The sequence below is a fragment of the Nyctibius grandis genome, chromosome 3, assembly GCF_013368605.1.
Source record: "Nyctibius grandis isolate bNycGra1 chromosome 3, bNycGra1.pri, whole genome shotgun sequence".
In the NCBI taxonomy this organism is placed as follows: domain Eukaryota; kingdom Metazoa; phylum Chordata; class Aves; order Nyctibiiformes; family Nyctibiidae; genus Nyctibius; species Nyctibius grandis.
This window is the reverse complement of record NC_090660.1, coordinates 4,171,822-4,193,237: the sequence shown is the minus strand read 5'-3', so window position 1 is coordinate 4,193,237 and position 21,416 is coordinate 4,171,822. Positions and strand designations below refer to the sequence as shown.

The window sequence follows — 21,416 nt, the reverse complement described above, 5'->3', positions numbered from 1 at the left end:
TTTGGAGCATGGGCTGTTTGACACAACAGAAGATTGAGCCTGGCTGAAAACCTGGCTCTGTTATTTTGTACTGTATTTATAAAGTAAGCGTTCAGATAGCAGAACTTTGCCCAGATTCTGCTTTACTTTGCTTGAGTAGCTTAATTTAAAATACTTGTGTAAGACAGGTAGGAACTGACTTTTTGTGTAACAATCATGTATAGAGTAACAGAGATATTAAATCTTGTATATATAAACTTGTATATATGGTACATTCTGATAATGTGTCTCACATTTGATATTGTTCCACTTGGGGAATTTTGTGTATGTAAATAGAAAGTTGGTTCAAAAAAAGTTAATGTTTTTAATGATAGCTTCACAACACACTGTGTTTTTTTGTATCTTTCATAATAAAAGAAGCAAACACCATTGTGTTCCTGTTGGTCTTTTTAAATAACACAGAATGAACTGTTGTTTCTGCTTTGGGGGGCAGGAGGAAATGACCGATGAGGTCATTTCACTGAAGGAACTGCCCATAACACTGCAGTTCTGGCCACTGGAAAGAGGGTGTATTGCATCTCTCCAGAACTGTCTGATACGCCTTGCGGTCTGGGGAGGTCGTTTTAAAAATCCATTGAAACCTTCTATTTTCACCCCCTGATTATAACCATATGAAGAGGTGAGCTTTGCTAATGCAGATTCTCATTGTAGAGGGGCCTAGACTCTTCCAGAGCTTTGATGTGGTGTCAGTCTTTTTTCCTTTTTCTTTTGATCATAAAAAGGTCAAAAGGCTTTTAGTCTGCTGAAGCCAGCTGTGAACTTGGATAATGAAATCTTCAACTCTGAGTGAATCAGACAACATACAGTTTACACCTAATTCTTTCTCCTGTGTGTTGTGTCCTTGCAGGTACATCAATGCTTTCAGCCTTGTCTTCAGTCAGTTCAGCATCTTTCAGTTGCAGCAAGGACTTCACAATTTCTTCTGGTTCTTGTAAACTTTTTTGGCACCTGAGGACCAAGGTGTGTTTCTTGGTCCTTTCAGCAGTTTCTGAGTTGCTGCATGAGCTGCAGGCTCTCAGCTCTTGACAGATCTCGTGTTTCCTGGAGGTTCTGCTCTGCAGCATGCTGAGTTGCTCATTAAAGAAAGGTCATCCCCTTCCTGCAGTTCTGCTTGATTAGGTGCTGCTGTCTTCAACAGACAGGATGCACGCTGCTTTTGGTATTGCCTGTTGTATTGTTGCCTGTAGCATCATATTTTAAATTTAATTTAGACATAAGCTTTAGCTTATTTCTGCCTTGCCAGTTTGTTTTTACATCAACTTCAGATTAATGTCTTAAAATCTACTGCCTGGTTTTGGTGTGAATGGAATTTTATAAGAACCTCCCTTATATCTTATGCCTCCTATTCTAGACTCCCTGATAAAGACAATTAAGTAGTAAAATCAATTCACTAATGTTTCTAAATATTCACTGGAAATGTAAAATTCTGGGTTGAAGTAGCTGGTACTGACATGTAGGAATGAGGCTTGAGGCCATGAGATATGTGGTGAGGGGATTAACGAGGTGTGGGAGCTGCACAATGAGGTTGTGGTAATTTGTCTACAGTCTCACCTCCACTTCTCCCAAAAGTATAAATTTGGCATTTGAAATCCTCCAGGGTAGAGGATGAAAACATGACCCCACTTTGTGGACAAGTTGACAGGCTTGCTCCTCCCTCTTCCCCAAAGCAGGGATGCCTCTTCGGTAAGATTTGCACCTCCAACTACGTCAGATGATACTGGGTAGAACTAAGATATTTAGCACTAATGCAGTAAGTGCATTTATCAATGGCAACTCTGAATCTTTATTTCTGTTGCTTCAATAAACCACACTATCTGTGAATCCATAATCGTGAACGTTCTTATTGAATGTGGTTGGATTTATAGCGTCGAACTGGTTATAGCCACACGCAGCCCCTCTGATCTCTGAGGACTAGCTGGAACACAAGGGGATTTATTCTCTGCCAAATTTCTGTACTCTTAACGCAACATGACAATTCAAAATTTCTAGCAAAATTATGTATTTTGTAAAATATAAATTGTATATTTTGTGTATTTACACAATTTGTACAAAATATTTTACAACTATTTTGTTTCTGATCAAATTGCTTTACACTCTGTTGCTTATCTATAGAAGCGAGTTCTTAGTTCACACATCCATTCTTCAGTTCTGCCACGAGAGTTAGTCTGCCTTGGCGGTATCTGTAGCTGGCACGTTCTTTATGCTCTGTGTGTGATATAAGGGGTAATACATACGCTGAACCTTCAGTTCTCATTTCCTGACTGAATTGCAATACTTTCTGTCTGACTCCTTTTTATTATATTTTGATTTCAAAAACATCTTTCTGTACCACTTGTGATAGTCATGTTCCATCATATGATTTTAATTCCAGACATATTTGTATTGTCATAGCTTAGAACAATGTGCCTGAGAAATTCCACTGCTCTTCTATATCACAGATGAAGCATAGTGGCTTCCAAGTTGTGGGGCTTCATGCCAGAAGGATTAAGTTTTCAGATCCAGGAGGCTGGGTCATTTGATATGTGCCAGATCATTCTGCCTTGCCCTTGATACCTTTGAAAGCTACTAGCTGAAGAAAGACCACATGAGAAGTGCCATACAAGCCATTTAGCCTTCTCACCTGCTTTTTCTGGATTCCAGCACACTGCATCTCTGAAGGCCTTGGTGATTGCTACAGACTAATGCCTAGCTATATAGGCCATCCTTCAGCACCAAGAAAATCATTGCTGACAACTGTTCCTTCCAGCCACACCTGAGGCAAAACTTGAGACTGATTTCTGCCAGCACCAGTGATCATAGAATGGTTTGGGTTGGAAGGGACCTTAAAGATCATCTAGTTCCAACCCCCCTGCTACGTGCAGGGACACCTTTCCACTAGACCAGGTTGCTCAGAGCCCCATCCAATCTGGCCTTGAGCACTGCCAGGGAGGGGGCAGCCACAGCTTCTCTGGGCACCCTGTTCCAGTGTCTCACCACCCTCACAGTGAAGAATTTCTTCCTAATATCTAATCTAAATCTACCCTTTTTCAGTTTAAAACCATTACTCCTTGTCATGTCACTACACGTCCTTGTAAAAAGCCCCTCTCCAGCTTTCCTGTAGGTCCCCTTCAGGTGCTGGAAGGCTGCTAGAAGGTCTTCCTGGAGCCTTCTCTTCTCCAGGCTGAAGAGCCCCAACTCTCTCAGCCTGTCTTCACAGGAGAGGTGCTCCAGCCCTCTGATCATCTTCGTGGCCCTCCTCTGGACTTGTTCCAACAGCTCCATGTCCTGTACTACAGGCTTCTGACTTCATAGCTGTTTTATCAGGTATTTAAAAGATCCCTGATAGACACATATTTAGTCCAGGAAAAGAAGCCTGTCATAAATATTGGGGAGCAGTTTAACTTTATGTCTGTTTGTGTGTAGATGAACAGGATGCTGGAATAAGTTATTCTAGGAAAAATTGTATTTATTTATTTTACTTGTATAGCTGCCTTTATACTAAAAGTTCTTTTCTGAGTGTCTGTATCCTAGCGTGCTGTATGGGCAGAAGTATTCCACTGTATGCGCAGTCATACAGTCATCCCTTGCTGGAATACTAATTTTGGACATATATACCTTTTTTTAAACTATGTTTCTACAAAAAGCAGTAGCTTTGAGCTATGCTACCATTTTTTGTTGGCCTGCTATACCATTAGGGTATTTTCTGGGATGATTCTACCTGTCTAGGTATAGCATCTGTCTAGGTCTCCATCTGCAAAATGCTGAACTGTGTTTACTTGTTCGAGGTTTTATAGATCTATGAAATGTCAATGCTTTTGGGTCAATGCTTCTGAGCCCATCTATTGCACTCAACTTAATGCAACTCACTTTATGAAATTACTTTTTGCACTTTTTAAATTTAATTTTTTTAAAAACCATTCTGGAGCTTAATGAAGTAAATAGGTACTTATTGGGAATTAGAAAGAAAATAAGGGAGATACTTATGCAAATGGACTGGGTTTTGGTTATTTTTAATTTTAGTTTTAGATGGCTCAGATTCCTTGAGCTGCCACATCAACCTGGAGATGTCTAAATGTTTGCTGCTGAAAATGGCCTGGGCTTTCTAAATAAAACCTATGTTTTGTTGGTATGCTTTGTCTGGGACAGAATGAATTCTGACATGGTTTAAGCATCAAGTAGGAGAGAGCTCAGTACTTGGTGCAACCTGTCTCCTTGGGCTTCATGTACAGCCAGGAGCCTGGCTCCAGAGAGCTGTTGATGATGACGGATTCTCTATTGATTGCACAATCAATAACCTCACAGACTCACAGACTCACAGAATGTTAGGGGTTGGAAGGGACCTCGAAAGATCATCCAGTCCAATCCCCCTGCCAGAGCAGGATTACCTAGATCATGTCACACAGGAACGCGTCCAGGCGGGTTTTGAATGTCTCCAGAGAAGGAGACTCCACAACCTCTCTGGGCAGCCTGTGCCAGTGTTCAGGTACCCTCACTGTAAAGAAGTTTTTCCTCATATTTATGTGGGACCTCCTGTGTTCCAGCTTGCACCCATTGCCCCTTGTCCTGTCAAGGGATGTCACTGAGAAGAGCCTGGCTCCATCCTCATGACACTTGCCCTTTACATATTTATAAACATTAATGAGGTCACCCCTCAGTCTCCTCTTCTCTAAGCTAAAGAGACCCAGCTCCCTCAGCCTCTCCTCATAAGGGAGATGTTCCACTCCCTTAATCATCTTCGTGGCTCTGTGCTGGACTCTCTCTAGCAGTTCCCTGTCCTTCTTGAACTGAGGGGCCCAGAACTGGACACAATATTCCAGATGCGGCCTCACCAGGGCAGAGTAGAGGGGGAGGAGAACCTCTCTTGACCTGCTAACCACACCCCTTCTAATACACCCCAAGATGCCATTGGCCTTCTTGGCCACAAGGGCACACTGCTGGCTCATGGTCGTCCTGCTGTCCACTAGGACCCCCAGGTCCCTTTCCCCTACGCTGCTCTCCAAACCCAAAACCTGTTTGGTTTGGGTTTGTTTTTTTAAATCTCATCATGCTACGGACAAATGTACAGTGTTCATTTAGGGCTCTTCTGAGATTTTGTAATTGCCCACTGCTTCAATAGTAGTGTGATATTAGTAGGCAGCTTCATAACACTGCTGGAATATGGGCCCAACAGCAAATCTCTGCCTGAAGACAAGATCCCTACATATGTTAATAAAGTTCTGAGTCTCTTTGGACCTCTGTATACTCCTTCTTTATAACAAACATGAGCACAAGGATTGAGACAGATGTTTCTTAGGCTATCAGCCTGTCTGTAGATCTGGCATGTTATTTTCTGATTTGGTAGGTTTCCTCTTCAAGCTGGTAGGATTTCCCACCAGAAGTTTTATGTGATTCACTCGATATTAAAGCCCAAAAGTAAAACAGCACACAAGGTCCATGAATTGAAAATGAATAGGAATGACTTAGCCATGAAGGTACAAAGAGGAGCAAGCACTGCCTCCCTGAGGATTCTGAAGGTAACGTTATTTTAATAAAACAGAACTTGTTTTAGGTAAAATTACTTCATTTAACTCAAAACAGTTTCTTGTGGTTGTCCATATATTCAAAACTACTTCAATTTCAGTGTTGTGTAGAAGATGACAGAAAACAAAACTTGAAGTTCTCTTACTTCATCAATAAGAAACTGCAGTTTGCATTTTATTCTTCATTTCTTTTTAACTTTTTATGTTTTTCCATATTTAAATTACTATCCATTTTTTTTACATTTGTGATGCATCACAATGGATCCATTAATCACATCATAAAAAATGTGTTAAAGACTGTATTTGGAACCTGAGCACTGTTTTGTGCCCTGAGTAGGCTTATGTGTTAGCTTCGCCAGGGGAGGTTCAGGTTGGACATTAGGAAGAATTTCTTCTCAGCAAGGGTCATTAGACATTGGAAGGGGCTGCTCAGGGAGGTGGTGGAGTCACCATCTCTGGATGTGTTTAAGAAAAGACTGGACATGGCACTTAGTGCCATGGTCTAGTTGACATGGTGGTGTCAGGGCAACGGTTGGACTCGATGATCCCAGAGGTCTCTTCCAACCTGGTTGATTCTGTGATTCTGTGATTCTATGTTGTACTTACTAATTTCTTGCTCAAAGCACCACTTAACATAGGTGTTTTCACTAGTAACTTTGAAACAAAGCATATGAGAAAGGTGTGTTTCATTCACTGTCCATTTTTAAATTGGAAACACTGATTAACCTTAACATCTAGATAAACACAGTGGTCAGTTTCAACTCATTTATGTAAAAAAATCTGAAGTTTTTCATAATAGCCAAAAAAAGCTTAAAGCTATCGTACCACATCCTCAGTCCAGTGATACAGACATGTTCAGAGCTGAGCTTCAGCAGGCTGAGATCAGATCTCACAGACTTGTGAAGCCAAACAACTGCCTGTTTATGGGAGCTGCCAGGGAAATGCCTGTAAATTAAAGCTCTCTGTTCTCCTTGCTGTTACACTCAAACTCTTGTTGGGACAAAGGGGATGTATATGCAACTACCTGTATGGGCATGTATATGGAACTAAGAATGTGCTGTTAGTTTAGTCTAATTAGTGTATTAGACCAGTTACAATAATACCCACTCGTAGTCCAAATTAATGTGGAAAGTCTTCAATTACAGAATCACAGAATCAACCAGGCTGGAAAAGACCTCTGGGATCATCGAGTCCAACCGTTGCCCTGACGCCACCCTGTCAACTAGACCATGGCACTAAGTGCCATGTCCAGTCTTTTCTTAAACACATCCAGAGATGGTGACTCCACCACCTCCCTGGGCAGCCCCTTCCAATGTCTAATAACCCTTTCTGAAAAGAAATTCTTCCTAATGTCCAACCTGAACCTCCCCTGGCGAAGCTTTGGGCTGTGTCCTCTTGTCCTATCGCTAGTTGCCCGGGAGAAGAGGCCGAGTCCCACTTCACTACAACCTCCCTTCAGGGAGTTGTAGACTGCAATAAAGTCACCTCTGAGCCTCCTCTTCTCCAGGCTAAACAACCCCAGCTCCCTCAGCCGTTCCTTGTAGGTCAGACCCTCCAGACCCTTCACCAGCTTGGTCGCCCTCCTCTGGACTCGCTCCAACACCTCAACATCTTTCTTGAAGTGCGGGGCCCAGAACTGGACACAGTATTCAAGGTGCGGCCTCACCAGTGCCGAGTACAGAGGGACGATCTCTTCCCTAGGCCGGCTGGCTACACTAACATGAGTTTCCTAATAGGTGGTTCTGCCTCTCATTTCTTTATTAATCAGATGATTCAGAACTTGCCACTTTCATTTAGTTCAGGTCTCATCAAAATTTACAACCAGCCTGTACTGGCTGTACCTAGAAAACATTAGGCTTGTGCCCTCTTCAGAAGTTCAATTGCAGAAATTCACCCAATTATCTGTCACCTGTCAGCATCCACAATTTTAACTAATTTTCACTTACCAGTGTCCTGGTTTCATTGGGATCTTGTTTCAGTTTGTGGCCAGCCATGGTGATCAGGACCATTAGCAGTTAAATCCAGGGCAGCTGACCCAGGCTGGCCCACAGGTGTATTCTATATCATTGACAATCAAGTTCACTATAAAAGGGAGGGCTTGGTAGGGAGAGGTGGGGCTGGTTTTGCTCTCTTCTTGCTTCTGTTTTTCTTGTTGCCAATGATTGGTATCCCTGGAACAGCCTAGTGCAACTCTGTAGCTAAGTATACTTTTGTGTGTTTTGTGTTATCACTTATATTGATTTATTTTATTAAATCTGTTCAATTTTAACCCACAAGTCTCCCTCTTTTTCTCAATTTCCTCCCTTGGTTGGGGAAGGGACATTGGGTGAGAGAAGAACTGTTATTGTTTAGCCCCAGGTGTGGGCTAAACAAAGACATGCAGAAAAGCAATAGGATATTTTTTGTGCAAGGATGTATTTCATTCTGCTCCAGGGACAGTAAGCTTACTAGAGATGCTGTAGTCCCAGCCTATGTAGCCGAGTAAATACAATTTTTGCCATGACTAATTAAAGGCCATAGATTTTTGTACTGATCTGACAGTGCATGGTCTCAGGACTGTCCTGGCCTGTGCTGGTTTTAGCTTGTCAGTTTGTCAAGTGATTCGAGTCTCACCTGTGTTAGCTTTAGCTCTGGGAATAATTTCATATGGTAAAATTCTGACACAGCTAGATAGTCAGCGAGTAACAAAGAGCCCTTTGTGTTAAACAGAGTGGGAGAGGTTTAGCCGGGAGAAGAGGAGGCTCAGAGGTGACTTTATTGCAGTCTACAACTACCTGAAGGGAGGTTGTAGTGAAGTGAGAGTTGGCCTCTTCTCCCGGGCAACTAGCGATAGGACAAGAGGACACAGCCTCAAGCTTTGCCAGGGGAGGTTCAGGTTGGACATTAGGAAGAATTTCTTTTCAGAAAGGGTCATTAGACATTGGAAGGGGCTGCCCAGGGAGGTGGTGGAGTCACCATCTCTGGATGTGTTTAAGAAAAGCCTGGACATGGCACTTAGTGCCATGGTCTAGTTGACATGGTGGTGTCAGGGCAACGGTTGGACTTGATGATCCCTGAGGTCTCTTCCAACCTGGTTGATTCTGTGAAATTGCAACTTTCAAACTTTAGCTGGCAATGAATGAGAAAGGAGCAGGTTGAGGTCAGAAAACACACAAATATAGCCCATTCCACGTGGTGTAGAAATACGTCAGGGGGGTTTCTCAGGTTTTAAGCACAAGAGCCAGACAAGAATGAAAGTAGTGCATTAAATTGAGTGTGTCAAGGATATTTCTTTTGTTCTTTAATTTTCTTCATAATGACTGTATCAAAAGACAGTGCACTGTGAGCAGCATCCCAAGAGTATTTCAAAAACAAATGAAAGAAAGGCAATTTAGCTGACCTGAGGAACCTGCAGTGTGACAAAAGCACACCAGGCAATCCCAGGGGACCTAAGAAGACAGCACTAGAAAACTGTATCTGCAAATGCTGCAGTTTTCAAGGACTGCAAGGAACCAAGAACAGCACAGAGGCGAAGGACCCAGTCTCCTGAAGGAAACAAGCATGCTGCACACGGATAGGGATGGGTAAAGCAAGGTTTTCCTTCACTTTGTACTTCCTTGAACTACTCGAGTCTCTGAATAAACCCCTGCACACCTTGCACTAAGCTGAAATAGCCCTGGGCAAAGGGAGCCTGTCTGCATGAACTGCTCGGTCTGACAGCTTTTGGTTGCCCAGTCCTTTCTGGGTGGCCTGGCTAGTGGTGGGGAAGAAGAAAGGCCCGTTCTAGAGCTCTGCTCTCTCTGCTTTCTTATATGACTCTTGCTTTCCTCGCTTGCTACCGTTTCATGTTGGGCATAGTACTCCGCCTAGGATCAGAGTCCGGGCCTGGCCCCTGCCAGGGCTGATGGTTTCTGCTGCAAGGGGCCTGTTAAAGAAAATTGGCAGAGTCGGGGTCTCTAGGTTTGCTGGTTTTATTAAACAACTCAGAGTTGGACCACCACCGCAGTGAATGGTACCTGACTCAAATTCACTCTCGGTTTATATAGAAACTAATAATCAATTACATCATAAACTTTTCATAAGCTTCTGTTAAAATTCTACTAGCTATTTCAATTCTTCTTTTCTTCAACTGTTAGATGTCCACAAAAGTCCATTGTCAGGAGTCCACAAAAATCCATTCTTTTCCATTGCTTAGGTGATCTTTATGTTCTGGTTCTGCTCCGACTCCAGTCGACACCCCGTCCTTAATGTTCTTGCTGTGATCAGCATCCCGTCTTGATTCGGGTTGACCAGAGTCTGGTTTCCACTGCCAGCGTCTCCTAAGTATTAACCTAAAGTAGCTAAAGTCTATTTAGAACTTTATTTCTATTAATGGTTATTTCTAAGTATCCTTTGTTTCTTTTAAGGTAAAGAAAAGGCTAACCATACATCCCCTTTACTAAAATCATCAGAAAGTAATACTTCTAGGCCTACTCCCGCTTAGCTACTCATTAAGCTTTGATTGATGATTTGTTCAGTCATAGGTCAGGATTACACAAGGAGCTTTGAGAACAATATTCACAGATTGTGAAAGCCCACCTGTGTTTATTCAGATAGACTTATATTAATTATTCTGTTCTTCATTCTATTTCACCCCTATTGATCCTTGTCTCCCTAACTCATAAGAACTTTTACATTAATTATGTGAAAGTTTCTATAACAGGGCCCTTTGGATTTGAAGAAGAAAATTCCTAGAGACATCGGGGCCGGGACCCGTACGGATGTTTGGATTTATACGTATGTCCTGGGAGCACCGAGAGGTTTTGCTCTGAGGTGAGCTCTCCGCCTCTGGCTCCGGAGAGCTGCGGAAGGAGGCCGGGTGCAGCCGCAGGGCCCAGCTCCTGCCTGGGCCCGCCCTCGGCCGTACCGCTCGCGGCAGGCGGTGCTGCGGAGGCGGGCGGGGCCGAGCGGCGGGCCCGGGCGCCGCCATGCGCTTTCGGGCTAAGATCGTGGATCTCGCCTGCCTCAACCATTTCAGCCGTGAGTATGCCGGGAGGGGGGGGCGCGGACCGGAGGACGGCTGTGCCTCGGCGAGCGGCCGGGGCCGCCTGTCCTGGGGAAAGCGAAGCGGAAGGGCTGTGCCCGCCGGCGGCCCAGGCCGCGGCCCCAGAGGCCTTTCCCGGGGCGGGGGTGGAGGCAGCGTGTGGCGCTTCCCTTCGCCCCGAGGCGTTTGGGAGTTCCCGCAGCAGCGTGTTTGGAGACTGAAGGTGCTGCTCTGCCCCCCCGGGAGGAGGCGTGTGGAGCGGGTCCCCCCGTAACGCCGCCCTCCTCCCGCCAGGCGTCATCAACACGATCGCCAAGTTAGCCAAGGCCTGCACCCTGCGCCTGACGGTCAGCAAGCTCTATTTCATCCTCTCCGACAAAGTGGCAAATGGAGGCGTCAGTATGTGGTGTGAGCTGTGCCAGGTAAGCCTGGGGAACTTCGATAACCGCGTGTTGTTGAAAACCAGAGCGTGCAGCTGGGTCTGGTGTACGACACGTAACCCTCACCTGAGATGTGCCAGGTCTCACAAGGCCCCTCTGGTCACTGAATGCACTCTTGTTTTGCAGGACTGTGTTTTAGTTGCACAGGCCTGGCGTTTCTGGCTAGACATCCCCTTTACCTTGGTTGTCACTTCAGTGTAAAGCTTCAGTGAGTGCTGGCCCAGAATCACAGAATCAACCAGGTTGGAAGAGACCTCAGGGATCATTGAGTCCAACCATTGCCCTGACACCACCCTGTCAACTAGACCATGGCACTAAGTGCCATGTCCAGTCTTTTCTTAAACACATCCAGAGATGGTGACTCCACCACCTCCCTGGGTGGAGGGCCTGCCCAAAACTGGAAACAGGAAAGCGTAACTCGCCCGTCGTACTCCTTGTTTTGAGGACTGATAGGTGTTGGGGAGGATCTGAAATGAATAGGTTTAGCCTGAAGCAATGGGCCTTCTTGCTTATGCAGCCTGTCTTGACTCCTGCAGGTGATTTTCAGAAAGGGTCATTAGACATTGGAATGGGCTGCCCAGGGAGGTGGTGGAGTCACCATCTCTGGAGGTGTTTTAAGAAAAGCCTGGACATGGCACTTAGTGCCATGGTCTAGTTGACAGGGTGGTGTCAGGGCAATGGTTGGACTCGGTGCCAGAGGTCTCTTCCAACCTGGTTGATTCTGTGATGCCAGGCAGAGCAAAGCTTCCTGTTGTACACATGCAGTTCTAAGCTTAAGGTCTGATAGGTAAAACTTGCTCCTCTGTCTTTTTTTTTTCTCCCATTTGCTTTATTTTATTTCCCAACTTTCAATAATTGTAGGGGAATTTCTTCGATGAATTTCAGATGGAAGGAGTAGCTGCAGAGCATAATGAAATCTATTTAGAGTTGGTGCCTGAGAACCTGTCGAGAGCATTAAGAACTGCCCAGAGTGCTAAGGCAGTGAAGATCAAGTTGACTAACAAACACTGTCCCTGTCTCAGAGTCGCTGTGGAGCTAGTAAGTGCAACCATGCTTTTATCTTCATTATTAAGAAAAAGCTCTTAAAAATTAAGTGCTTTTCGTAAGATCAAATAGAAGCTTTGATAGTCTTTGGTGTAATTCTAGAAAACTAAATAAGGACAAATCATGCCATTTTCCATTTCACTAGCCTTCGCTGCCATCATGGTTGGTAGCACACAGAACTAGCTTTGTATTTTCCAAAAGGCAAGGAAGAGGTGGAGGAAGAATGAAAGCTATGTGATTGAAACACCTTTTTCTAATGTTTATTTTTCTCCATTCCTTCATTCTGTAAGTCTTCTCTTTGAAGACTTCAGTGCTTCTCATTGAAGCCATTAGGTAAAGGGGGTTTCAGTGTAGTGTTTGGCTCTTTGTTTTGCTTTTGATTGTCCTGCCATTCAATTTCAAACTACTATCTTCCGAATTTTTTTTGTTATTAACACCTCTTCACTGATTCACCTCTTCAGCTTTAAGGATAGCTTATAGATACTAATGACTGATACCTCACAACCTCTTCCTTATTCAAAAGGGAAGTCCACTTAATAGCAGACTGATAGGAACCTATGGAAAACTGGATCTTATAGTTAACTGGAGTTATAGTATTTCCCAGAGTGTCTCTGAAAAATTTGAATTCAGCATTCAAGTCCTGTTTTTAACTGCAAGAGCATCCTCTCTCTCCCTCAAGCCATCCTTGTCAAGCAGCAGTAGGATTGTGACACATGACATTCCTGTGGGGGTTATTCCCAGAAGATTATGGAATGACTTCAGAGAGCCTAGTGTGCCAGACTTTGATGTAAGCCTCTTTTTACATTCACTATGGAAGGGGGAGGTTGCAAGTAGAATCCTATTGCTGCAGGTTTATTACCGTGGGTTTTGGAGGGGAGGTGAAAGGAAAGAGGGAAAGCTGGAGATTTGGAGAGGGATGGGACATGATTTCCATCTTGACAAGAGAGACCAGAACCTGTAAAAACAGAGCAGGTGATAACCAGTTGTTGCTGTGATATTCAGGGTGGAGGAAGGGGAGGAGCAAAGGACTTGTATGGCTTTAGGCAGGAGCGCCTCCAAACCACACAGGTTTAGACTGTTGCAACTGTTCAGGTACCAAGTGGCCCAAATAATCTGTTCTTTCTGAAATTCGTGTCCTGCCTGGCAGAGTTAGATATATATGTGTTTCCTCCTGACTTTTATACATCCTCTCTGTATCCTTTTTGACTTTTATCAGCGTTGCAAGGAAAGGTCTTCATGCAAATGTGCTCCTAATTGAAGTTATGGTAGTCTCTTACCTCTATAGCTAAGAGTATTTAAATCCTAAGACATATGACTTGGTAGAAACTTGATATATTTTATTCTGTTATTTCAGATTTACACTGATGCAATTCCAGAGGTGATTACAGTACCATGGGAATCATGTTCTTTCCTTTTTGGCTATAGTACTACTAACTGCTCAGTAACACAGATGTGGATTCATGTGAGAATCTGATCTGCAAAAACCTCTCTCTGCTTTATTTTGAACACAGGCTTGGGATATAGTAGGTTGCAATTGCTAGAGCGATGCCTGTTGGTATAATGGGAAAGAGTTCCTCTGTTCCCAAGGTGTTTGCTGACTTCAGTTAAATATTGTGCTCCCTGCACTCAATAGATAACTGAGTCCAAAATAAGGTAGAATTGAGGGGAGAAATAAATGCATCACATCCCAGTCACACATGAAATATTTGTGCAAATGCAGTTCTTATGTCTTTCTAGGTCAGTATTTACCTACCAGCGCTGAAAACAATGAAGAGTGTTGTGGAGAGGATGAAGAATCTCAGCAGTTCCATTGTAAGTTAAGGCACTTGAGGCATGTGTCCTACAGACCTTATTTTATCTTGGACGTAGCATGTTTCCCTGTTGCCCAAACTGGTGCCCCTGTGTTTAGTGAAGTGGGAGTCGGCCTCTTCTCCCAGGCAACTAGCGATAGGACAAGAGGACACAGCCTCAAGCTTTGCCAGGGGAGGTTCAGGTTGGACATTAGGAAGAATTTCTTTTCAGAAGGGGTCATTAGCCATTGGAATGGGCTGCCCAGGGAGGTGGTGGAGTCACCATCTCTGGAGGTGTTTAAGAAGAGACTGGACATGGCACTTAGTGCCATGGTCTAGTTGACAGGGTGGTGTCAGGGCAACGGCTGGACTCGATGATCCCAGAGGTCTCTTCCAACCTGGTTGATTCTGTGATTCTGTGTCTTATTTTGGGATGGGTCAGACATTGAACTAAAGGCATAGGAAGACTGTGTAAGGGCTGAAGAGAATGATGGGATTTGTTTTAGGATTTACACCAAAGAGCTCCTCCAGGGCTTCCCAGAAAGTGGTGCTCTTTGTACTGATTCCTTGAAAGAACATGGCATTGTGTTGCTACAAGCCACTCTTTATAGCTGGTAAGAAATTGCGGTCCTTCAGGAAGATAGCTGGAGACTTTCCAGGTGATTTCATTAAAGAAATGCCTATTAAGTGAGTCTTGTGTTAGGTGTTTGTGTGAATGAACTTTAGGTAAACTTGAGGTAGGATTTAAAGGAAATCCTTCTAATAGCTCCTGGATGTCAGCCTGTGCTTTAGACTCTGACGTGGTGTGTTTCCAGTCCACCGTGGGTTTCTGGAGTGCTGGTGGGCCTTCCATTGAAAGAAGCCCTCTGCAGTTGGCCAGAAAAGGAGTTTAGTTTTTTTTTTAGTTTTTGTTGTTCACAGTCTCCAGAACTGACTGACATGGAAGTTAGTAAGTAAGCGTAGAGCTTTGAAATATTTTGGTTTTGGGGCTGTTCATACCAATTTTGATAAATGGGAAATTTTCTGTTAACTGAGAATCCTGAAATTGGGACAGTCTCAGTCTTCCATGGCTTGGAAGAGCTGAGAGATTACCCTGGGTTTAGGGCAACTTTTCACATGGCAGTCATCCTCCAATTACAAGAGTAAGCACTTCAAACTCTTCTCCTTTGTCAGTCTTTTGGGGGTTTTATACTTTTTGTCTCCTTCCTTCCCCCATGTCCTCAGTGGAAGTGCTTACATACAACTGAGCACAGTGTGTAAATTCTTTGTTTCCAGAGTTGGGAATCTTATATAGCTATATGATGGGATTCACACAGAATCACAGAATCAGCCAGGTTGGAAGAGACCTCTGGGATCATCGAGTCCAACCGTTGCCCTGACACCACCCTGTCAACTAGACCATGGCACTAAGTGCCATGAAACTTCGGTGTTCAGCAACACTCAGAAGAGGTAGCATATCAACACTGGGCATACCCACCTTCTTAAGTTCCTTACCTCCTGCTCCAAAGCAGGAAGATAAATAAATCTCTGTGAAATAGACTACATGCATCCTCTACATGCTTTCCTGTTATTAAAGAACAAAAAGATCAAGTGTCACAATTCAATATTTGTGCTAGATGCATCCTGGTAGTAAAACTGGTCAATCAGTGCTTCAAAAAGGGCTTAGAATCTCTTTCAAATAGTATTTGGCCCTTGTTTGGAAGCATTCATCTGTGGGCATCTCCCATTCCGTAGGAGATTCTGGTTGTGATGTGATCCTCTTAAAATTATTGAGAATTCTTCTAATCACAGAAACAAAGTGCTTAGATGTGCTGCTTTAGGAATCCTTTGGTCTGCTTGGGATTTGTGTGTGGTCATATATAGTCTCCTGGTTGGACACTGTCAGGATGGAATTTGAAAGCTTTCAGCACTTTTCCAGGGTTTCTAGCAGCTCAAAGTCCTGCTTGGAGTTTCTGCTCTGGTGCAGCTGTTGTCTGTTTTTAAGTCTTGGAAAGCAACACTGCAACTGCAGATCAGCTTTTGGTGTATCCCATTTTCTGCGTGTCATATGGACTGTGTAGGTGCCTTTCTGTTTTTTGAAAAGCTGGATGGAAGTGCAGGAAACTTTGCATTTCTCCAGCTTCAGTCTCTTATTTCTGAAGCGTTTTCCTCAGCACATGAACTTCCCAAAGCCAGTACTTGTTCTAAAAGTACTGGAGAGCAATTGAATTTCTTTCTTTTTATAATTTCAGGGAGGTTGGTCTAGGATAATTCACACAATGATGAGAAATGCATTTTGTAGCTTAACAAACATTCGAATGTTCAAACCGTGTTCAAAAAGGAAGATGAGCTGTGAAGGCACTGAAGTGCTTCTGGAAGCTTGTATTTGAACAAAGCAGCACTTTATTCTTCTGTAATTCTACAGTGTGAAAGTGGCTTGCCTAAAATTGAGATTGATTGTTTTGCAGGTGATTGAAGCAAACTTGAGTGGAGAAATGAACTTGAAAATAGAAACTGACTTAGTATCTGTAACAACACATTTTAAAGACTTGGGAAATCCTCCCTGGGGTAAGTTTCCCTGTTTGTTGCCTCTTGTGTCTGTCTGGTCTCATTACTTAAGTGTGATGCTGATAACAGTACTTACCTTCTTTTAATCCTTACAAAATAGCATCCAGTACTTTGAAGTCTTCAAATGAAACCTTAAGAAGAAAAGTGGCCAATGGCTGTTTCATGATTGTGGGGGATCTCTTCCAGTATCCTTGACAACTTTGTAGGAAAACTGGGCTTTCTCTTCCTGGCATTGCTGTTTCTGAAAAACAACCTATTTGAGTAGTTTAACTAATGTTCTATCTAAAATAATGTTCTATCTAGTAGTTTAAAGTTTAACTAATGTTCTATCTAAATGCATTTTTGCTGAGATGTCTCATCAGCTGGCAAACAATGGTCTTCTGATTGCTACTAGTTATATCCCTTTTAGATAAGGTGAAAGTGCAGCTGAAGTTTAATACTTAACACATGACTCATTAAAGATTCCTTTTCAATGCTGATAGGAATTTAATGGCCTGGTTTTATGAAACCAACTTTAAGCTTGATCTACTAATACATTAGCAAGTAGTGTGGACCTCTGGAAGGATGTCTGTAGAGTGAAACAGTTGATGCTGAGGACCTGACACGCACACTATACATACTTCAGGGGTATTTTGCTTTGGACTGCCTCTAACGAGGTCCCATGGACTGAATGCTTATGTGTGGTTGGATTGCAGTAGGGGAGTGCAGTGGATATGCTCTTGAAGGGCATCTTCCAATTTAGCCTGTTCTAAAATGTTCCACATAAATATGAGGAAAAACCTCTTTACAGTGAGGGTAACCAAACACTGGCACAGGCTGCCCAGAGAGGTTGTGGAGTCTCCTTCTCTGGAGACATTCAAAACCCGCCTGGACGCGTTCCTGTGTGACATGATCTAGGTAATCCTGCTCCGGCAGGGGGATTGGACTGGATGATCTTTCGAGGTCCCTTCTAATCCCGAACATTCTGTGATTCTGTGAGTACCAGCTGTTAAGTGATTATCAGGTGTGTCCTTACAAGGTGTTGAAACTCCTCCTGATGTTTTGACTGAGTGTTGTGTTCTTGTGCTTTTAGCATCAGAGGATGGATGTCAAAGTTCTGCTCAAGGCAGAGATCTGGAAAGCATGGCTGAGGCACGCATAGACATCAGGAAGCTGCAGCAGCTGCTTGCTGGGCAGCAGGTCAATCCCACAAAAGCATTGTGCAGTAAGTTCAACAGCTCTGCTGGCAAACTGCAGTGAAGGAGGGATGTTTCCCATACTTGCAGTCTCAGCAGAACAGCATATCTTCTGTTTTGTCTGTTTGAAACTTGGCTATTTTTATTGTACCTGAGGACTTTTAATATTTCTATTTTTAGGCATTAAGCTTCAGCCAGGAAGAAAAAAAAGCCATAAAAAATAAATTAAGCCAGGCCTTTTTATAAGTGTCAAGTTGAATACTCAGGCAGACTAATCATGGGTGTCATCTTGTTGTCTGTTTTGAAGTTATTATTTTTTATTATTATAATGAGGTATTATTTTTTTGAAAGGCTTAACATGAAGCCCCTAGTTTCTAGCAGAGAAACTGGGATTTACTGACATGTTTGTTTTGCTTTTTTTTTCTCAGGTGCTTTCTTACACTCAGCACCAAACTGGTTCTAATACCAAAATGCTTTTTATGCTTTTCTAACCACAGAAACTATGTTCTTTCTAGCAAAAGCCTATGCTGAGTTTTATATTCTATTCTGATAATTCTGTATGCTTTTCCTGAGAAACAGGAACATCTGTGTGTTATGGTTTAGTGTGGATGCTGAGAATTCCTCAAGGAAGATTTAAATCGTGGGTAAAGCATTATAGGCCTATACATTACATACTTCCTTTTTGGTATCAGCTTTCATAGACTCTTTAATAATGCTTCATAGACCCTCAAGGACTTAAATGGATGATATGTCTAGTCATCTTTCTATCAGAAGTCGTGGAAGCATTGTGTTCTTATGGTGGCATTCTGTAGAAGATGTAATTTTAAAGTATTTTTCCTGCTTTAAACTGGATTTGTGGGGTTTTTTTCTCTTTACAGATATTGTAAGTAACAGAATTGTCCACTTCATCTTGCTCCATGAGGACGTTTCACTTCAGTATTTTATTCCGGCACTTGCCTGAATGTTTTGGAATCTCAGTCATTTTCCAGCCTGAGGCCTTTTCCACAAAGTCTGAGAACTTTCATGGGTTACTGGAGTACTCTTATGTGATATGCTGTTAGATGCAGCCATCGGGTGGACATTATTTCCATATTTATGACATTATTCAAAATATCTCCTCATCCAGAAGGCCATTTTTGTGAAGAGCTACATGCTATGAAAGACAACACTGGGGAGCTGGCATATCTGGGGACCAAAACTGAAATTTGTATGTGCTTTTGGGATGCTTTGAGCTGGGGGGAAGGCAACGTAATATTTTTTTTCTCGTCGACAAACATAATGGTAGAATTGACCTCTGGAGCTGCTGCTGGATGTATTCGGTACTGGACAATGCAGATCCAGGTTAAGGGAGCTCCAAGCAAGCTGTCATACCTCCATGGAGCAGGAGAGCCCTCTGGAGGGTTGACAGAGTGATATTTGCCTAGGCAGGTAAGCATAACCCTCCTGAAGCAGTACTGGATTGACTTCTGTTCCAGCAGTGATGTATATGGACTTGATGCTGCTCCATGTTGTGCAGCAGGAATGTATCTGAGGCAGAGGAGCTTCCTGTGGCTGCCAGCATGTGACAGGATGTAAAAGATGCTAAGGAGCACCAACAGCTCAGCAGCGTCTGTTTGTACCTGGTTGTATCTCTTGATCTGACTTGCTCCAACATACCTCAGTAGTTCTGTTAGTGCTTGAACTGATGTGTTTAGCTCTTGGCCTAAGAGGATGAGATGAACAGTCTGAATTACCCTGTTAATGAGGGCAGTGAAAGTCTCTGTGTACAGAATGAGTATCATATGAGGACATGTGTGAACACAGCAATTGGTGTGAAATAAAGGGCATGGATCACGTGCCCAAATAAAGGGCATGATCTGTGGATCATGGGTTTTTTCCCCTTTCCAGATGGAAAGCAGTGTACAGCCTGTGTCGTCGTGGTGTCAGACACGGTGAGATTGCATCTAGGCTTTGACACTGAGCAGCCAAGAGCATGACTACATCTCACTGACAAGAGTACTCCCCCTGCTTCTGCTTCCTGGTTATCCTCTGAGGTCTTTTCCTCCTTATTGCATCTGTGATGGTATTTGTTATTCAGCCATGTTCCATATGGCCTTTGGTGTTCCACAGGGTTTTTAACATCTTGTGAAACTTCTTGTTTTAGAAATAGCGAGTGAGTCTTTGCTGCCAAATGGGACTGGGAGTATCTGGTAGACAGTAACACTTGTCATGGTTGGAAGTGTTGGGTTTTTTATTTCCAAGGGGCATTGAGGTTAAGGGAGCAATTTTTCTGTTCTTGCAGATGCAAATGGTCAAGAGAAGGCTGAAGGAGAGGCAGTGGCCTGCGAATGTTACACTTCTTTGCCTTCTTCCACCATTTCTGTCAGACTAACCAGAAAGCCTCTTCCAAATCCTGTTAGTTTTCATGGGCAACTGCAATTACCCAAAAAATCTGTGTAAGATGAAAATAGCTGTACGCCAGGTTACAGCAATTGCATGGTAAGAGGTGTGTGGTAAATATTCCCAGGTTTTCTCCTGAGGAGAGGGGAAAAACTGTCTGAGGATGATACAGAGGATGCACTGTGAAAGTAGGCTTTGAAATCTTTGGATTTTCTCCTTTGAAAAATGTGTTCTGTATAACCTAATGGAAATGTTTTGTTCTGTTATAGCATAAGAACTAATAATAATGGCCTCTCAGCTGTGTGGGCTCTATGATTGCTATTTTTAAAAAGAGATCAGAAGTTATAATTGCAAGAAAATGTGTTGTGGGTTTTTTTTTTTTATTTTTTATAAAAAATAAAGGAATAATGCTGGTACAGGTCAGGAGTATGCAGTGATATGTCCATTTCATGTTCTGGAGGGTAGGAGGTTAGACAGAGGTGAAGTGTCTCCAGTCCCTGTGCTTTCTTACCCTTCCCACCTAAACACAGCACAAGGATACAGCTCAGCCCTGCCATCCAGTTGCTGCATACATGCTGATCAGAGGGAAAATAATACTTATTCAGGTTTAAACCTTCTGTCATCTGTGAATCCGATTGTCAGAACCCTGAGGGCAGTATTGGGCCTTAATGGCCCTAAGCAGCCTCACCAGGGACCCCTACCCAGCCCCCATCCATGGGCCCACAGATCCTGTTTCAGCTCTGGCTGTGGCATCCTGTACTCCCCTGAGCTATGTTGTCAGTGGGCCTGGGCCCAGCCCTATTCCTGAATTGATGTTTGGATTTACTGGATTGGCTTCGGATGAGAGATGTTGCTCTCACCACCAGGTTCTGCTTGCCTGGTTTAGGTTCTGCAGGCATGTGCCCCAGCTGTAGGAGTGCTGCCTAGCCCGCATTGTGGCCACCCCCTGTTCCTAGCTTTTCCTCACTCCTGGAGCAGCCTTGCTCTTGCTACTTTCTCAACACCAATAATGAGAAGAAATTTTTCTCATTAACAGCCCTAGCTGGTTCCACATGACAAACCAATTGTTTTATGCCAGAAAATTTTTGTTGTGGCTTAAGCCACCAAGACAAAACAGATTTACAAGCCACTAGTGGGACTACAAAATAACTGTTAAGACCATCCGGCTTCTCTCCAACCCTTTGTTCTCCTAACACACATTTATGTTATGGCATGTTAGGAGTGGCCGCCACCTCCAGCAGCTCTGGCCCAGGAGTTCTCCTGCACAGCTACTGGAGCCCAGCCTCAGGTACGTGGGTACTAGCGATGTGTATGGTCTGGGCTGAGGGATGTAGCTGCTGCTTTCCCACTTGCAGGTTCAACCAGCAGTGAAGCTGAGCTTGTGTCCCGGAGATGTATACGGACACACAGAGGACACTGACCTGGCTGGTCAGACTGCCACAGACAAGCTGTGCCTTCAACTGCATCTACATAGGGGACCCATGTAGAACAAGAACAGGCAG

The 21,416-nt window shown here is 43.6% G+C and overlaps 1 protein-coding gene across 5 annotated transcripts; it reads left to right on the top strand.

Annotated features, from left to right (window-relative positions):
* The first annotated feature begins 10,455 nt into the window (after positions 1-10,455).
* On the top strand, positions 10,456-20,340 carry HUS1 (HUS1 checkpoint clamp component). 5 transcript variants are annotated; one of them, XM_068396592.1, is made up of 8 exons: positions 10,456-10,535; positions 10,834-10,961; positions 11,841-12,017; positions 12,703-12,810; positions 13,761-13,835; positions 16,261-16,360; positions 17,433-17,564; positions 18,414-20,340. In XM_068396592.1, the coding sequence occupies exons 1-8, from the start codon at positions 10,484-10,486 to the stop codon at positions 18,494-18,496; spliced, it is 855 nt and encodes a 284-aa protein (XP_068252693.1). In that variant the 5' UTR covers positions 10,456-10,483; the 3' UTR covers positions 18,497-20,340. The 5 variants fall into 5 exon arrangements, with proteins under 5 accessions (XP_068252693.1, XP_068252692.1, XP_068252691.1 ...); XM_068396591.1 differs by having other exon boundaries at positions 10,471-10,535; positions 10,789-10,961; XM_068396590.1 differs by having other exon boundaries at positions 10,482-10,535; positions 10,786-10,961.
* The last annotated feature ends 1,076 nt before the right edge of the window (positions 20,341-21,416 follow it).

What these genes read in the sequence shown, in the direction of transcription:
- HUS1 (XM_068396590.1), top strand. Translation starts at nt 10,484, where the DNA reads ATGCGCTTTCGGGCTAAGATCGTGGATCTCGCCTGCCTCAACCATTTC. An exon ending in CTGCCTCAACCATTTCAGCC is followed by an intron (nt 10,536 to 10,785) that starts GTGAGTATGCCG and finishes CCCCCCCGGGAG; the next exon opens with GAGGCGTGTGGAGCGGGTCC. An exon ending in TCCCACAAAAGCATTGTGCA is followed by an intron (nt 17,565 to 18,413) that starts GTAAGTTCAACA and finishes TTCTCTTTACAG; the next exon opens with ATATTGTAAGTAACAGAATT.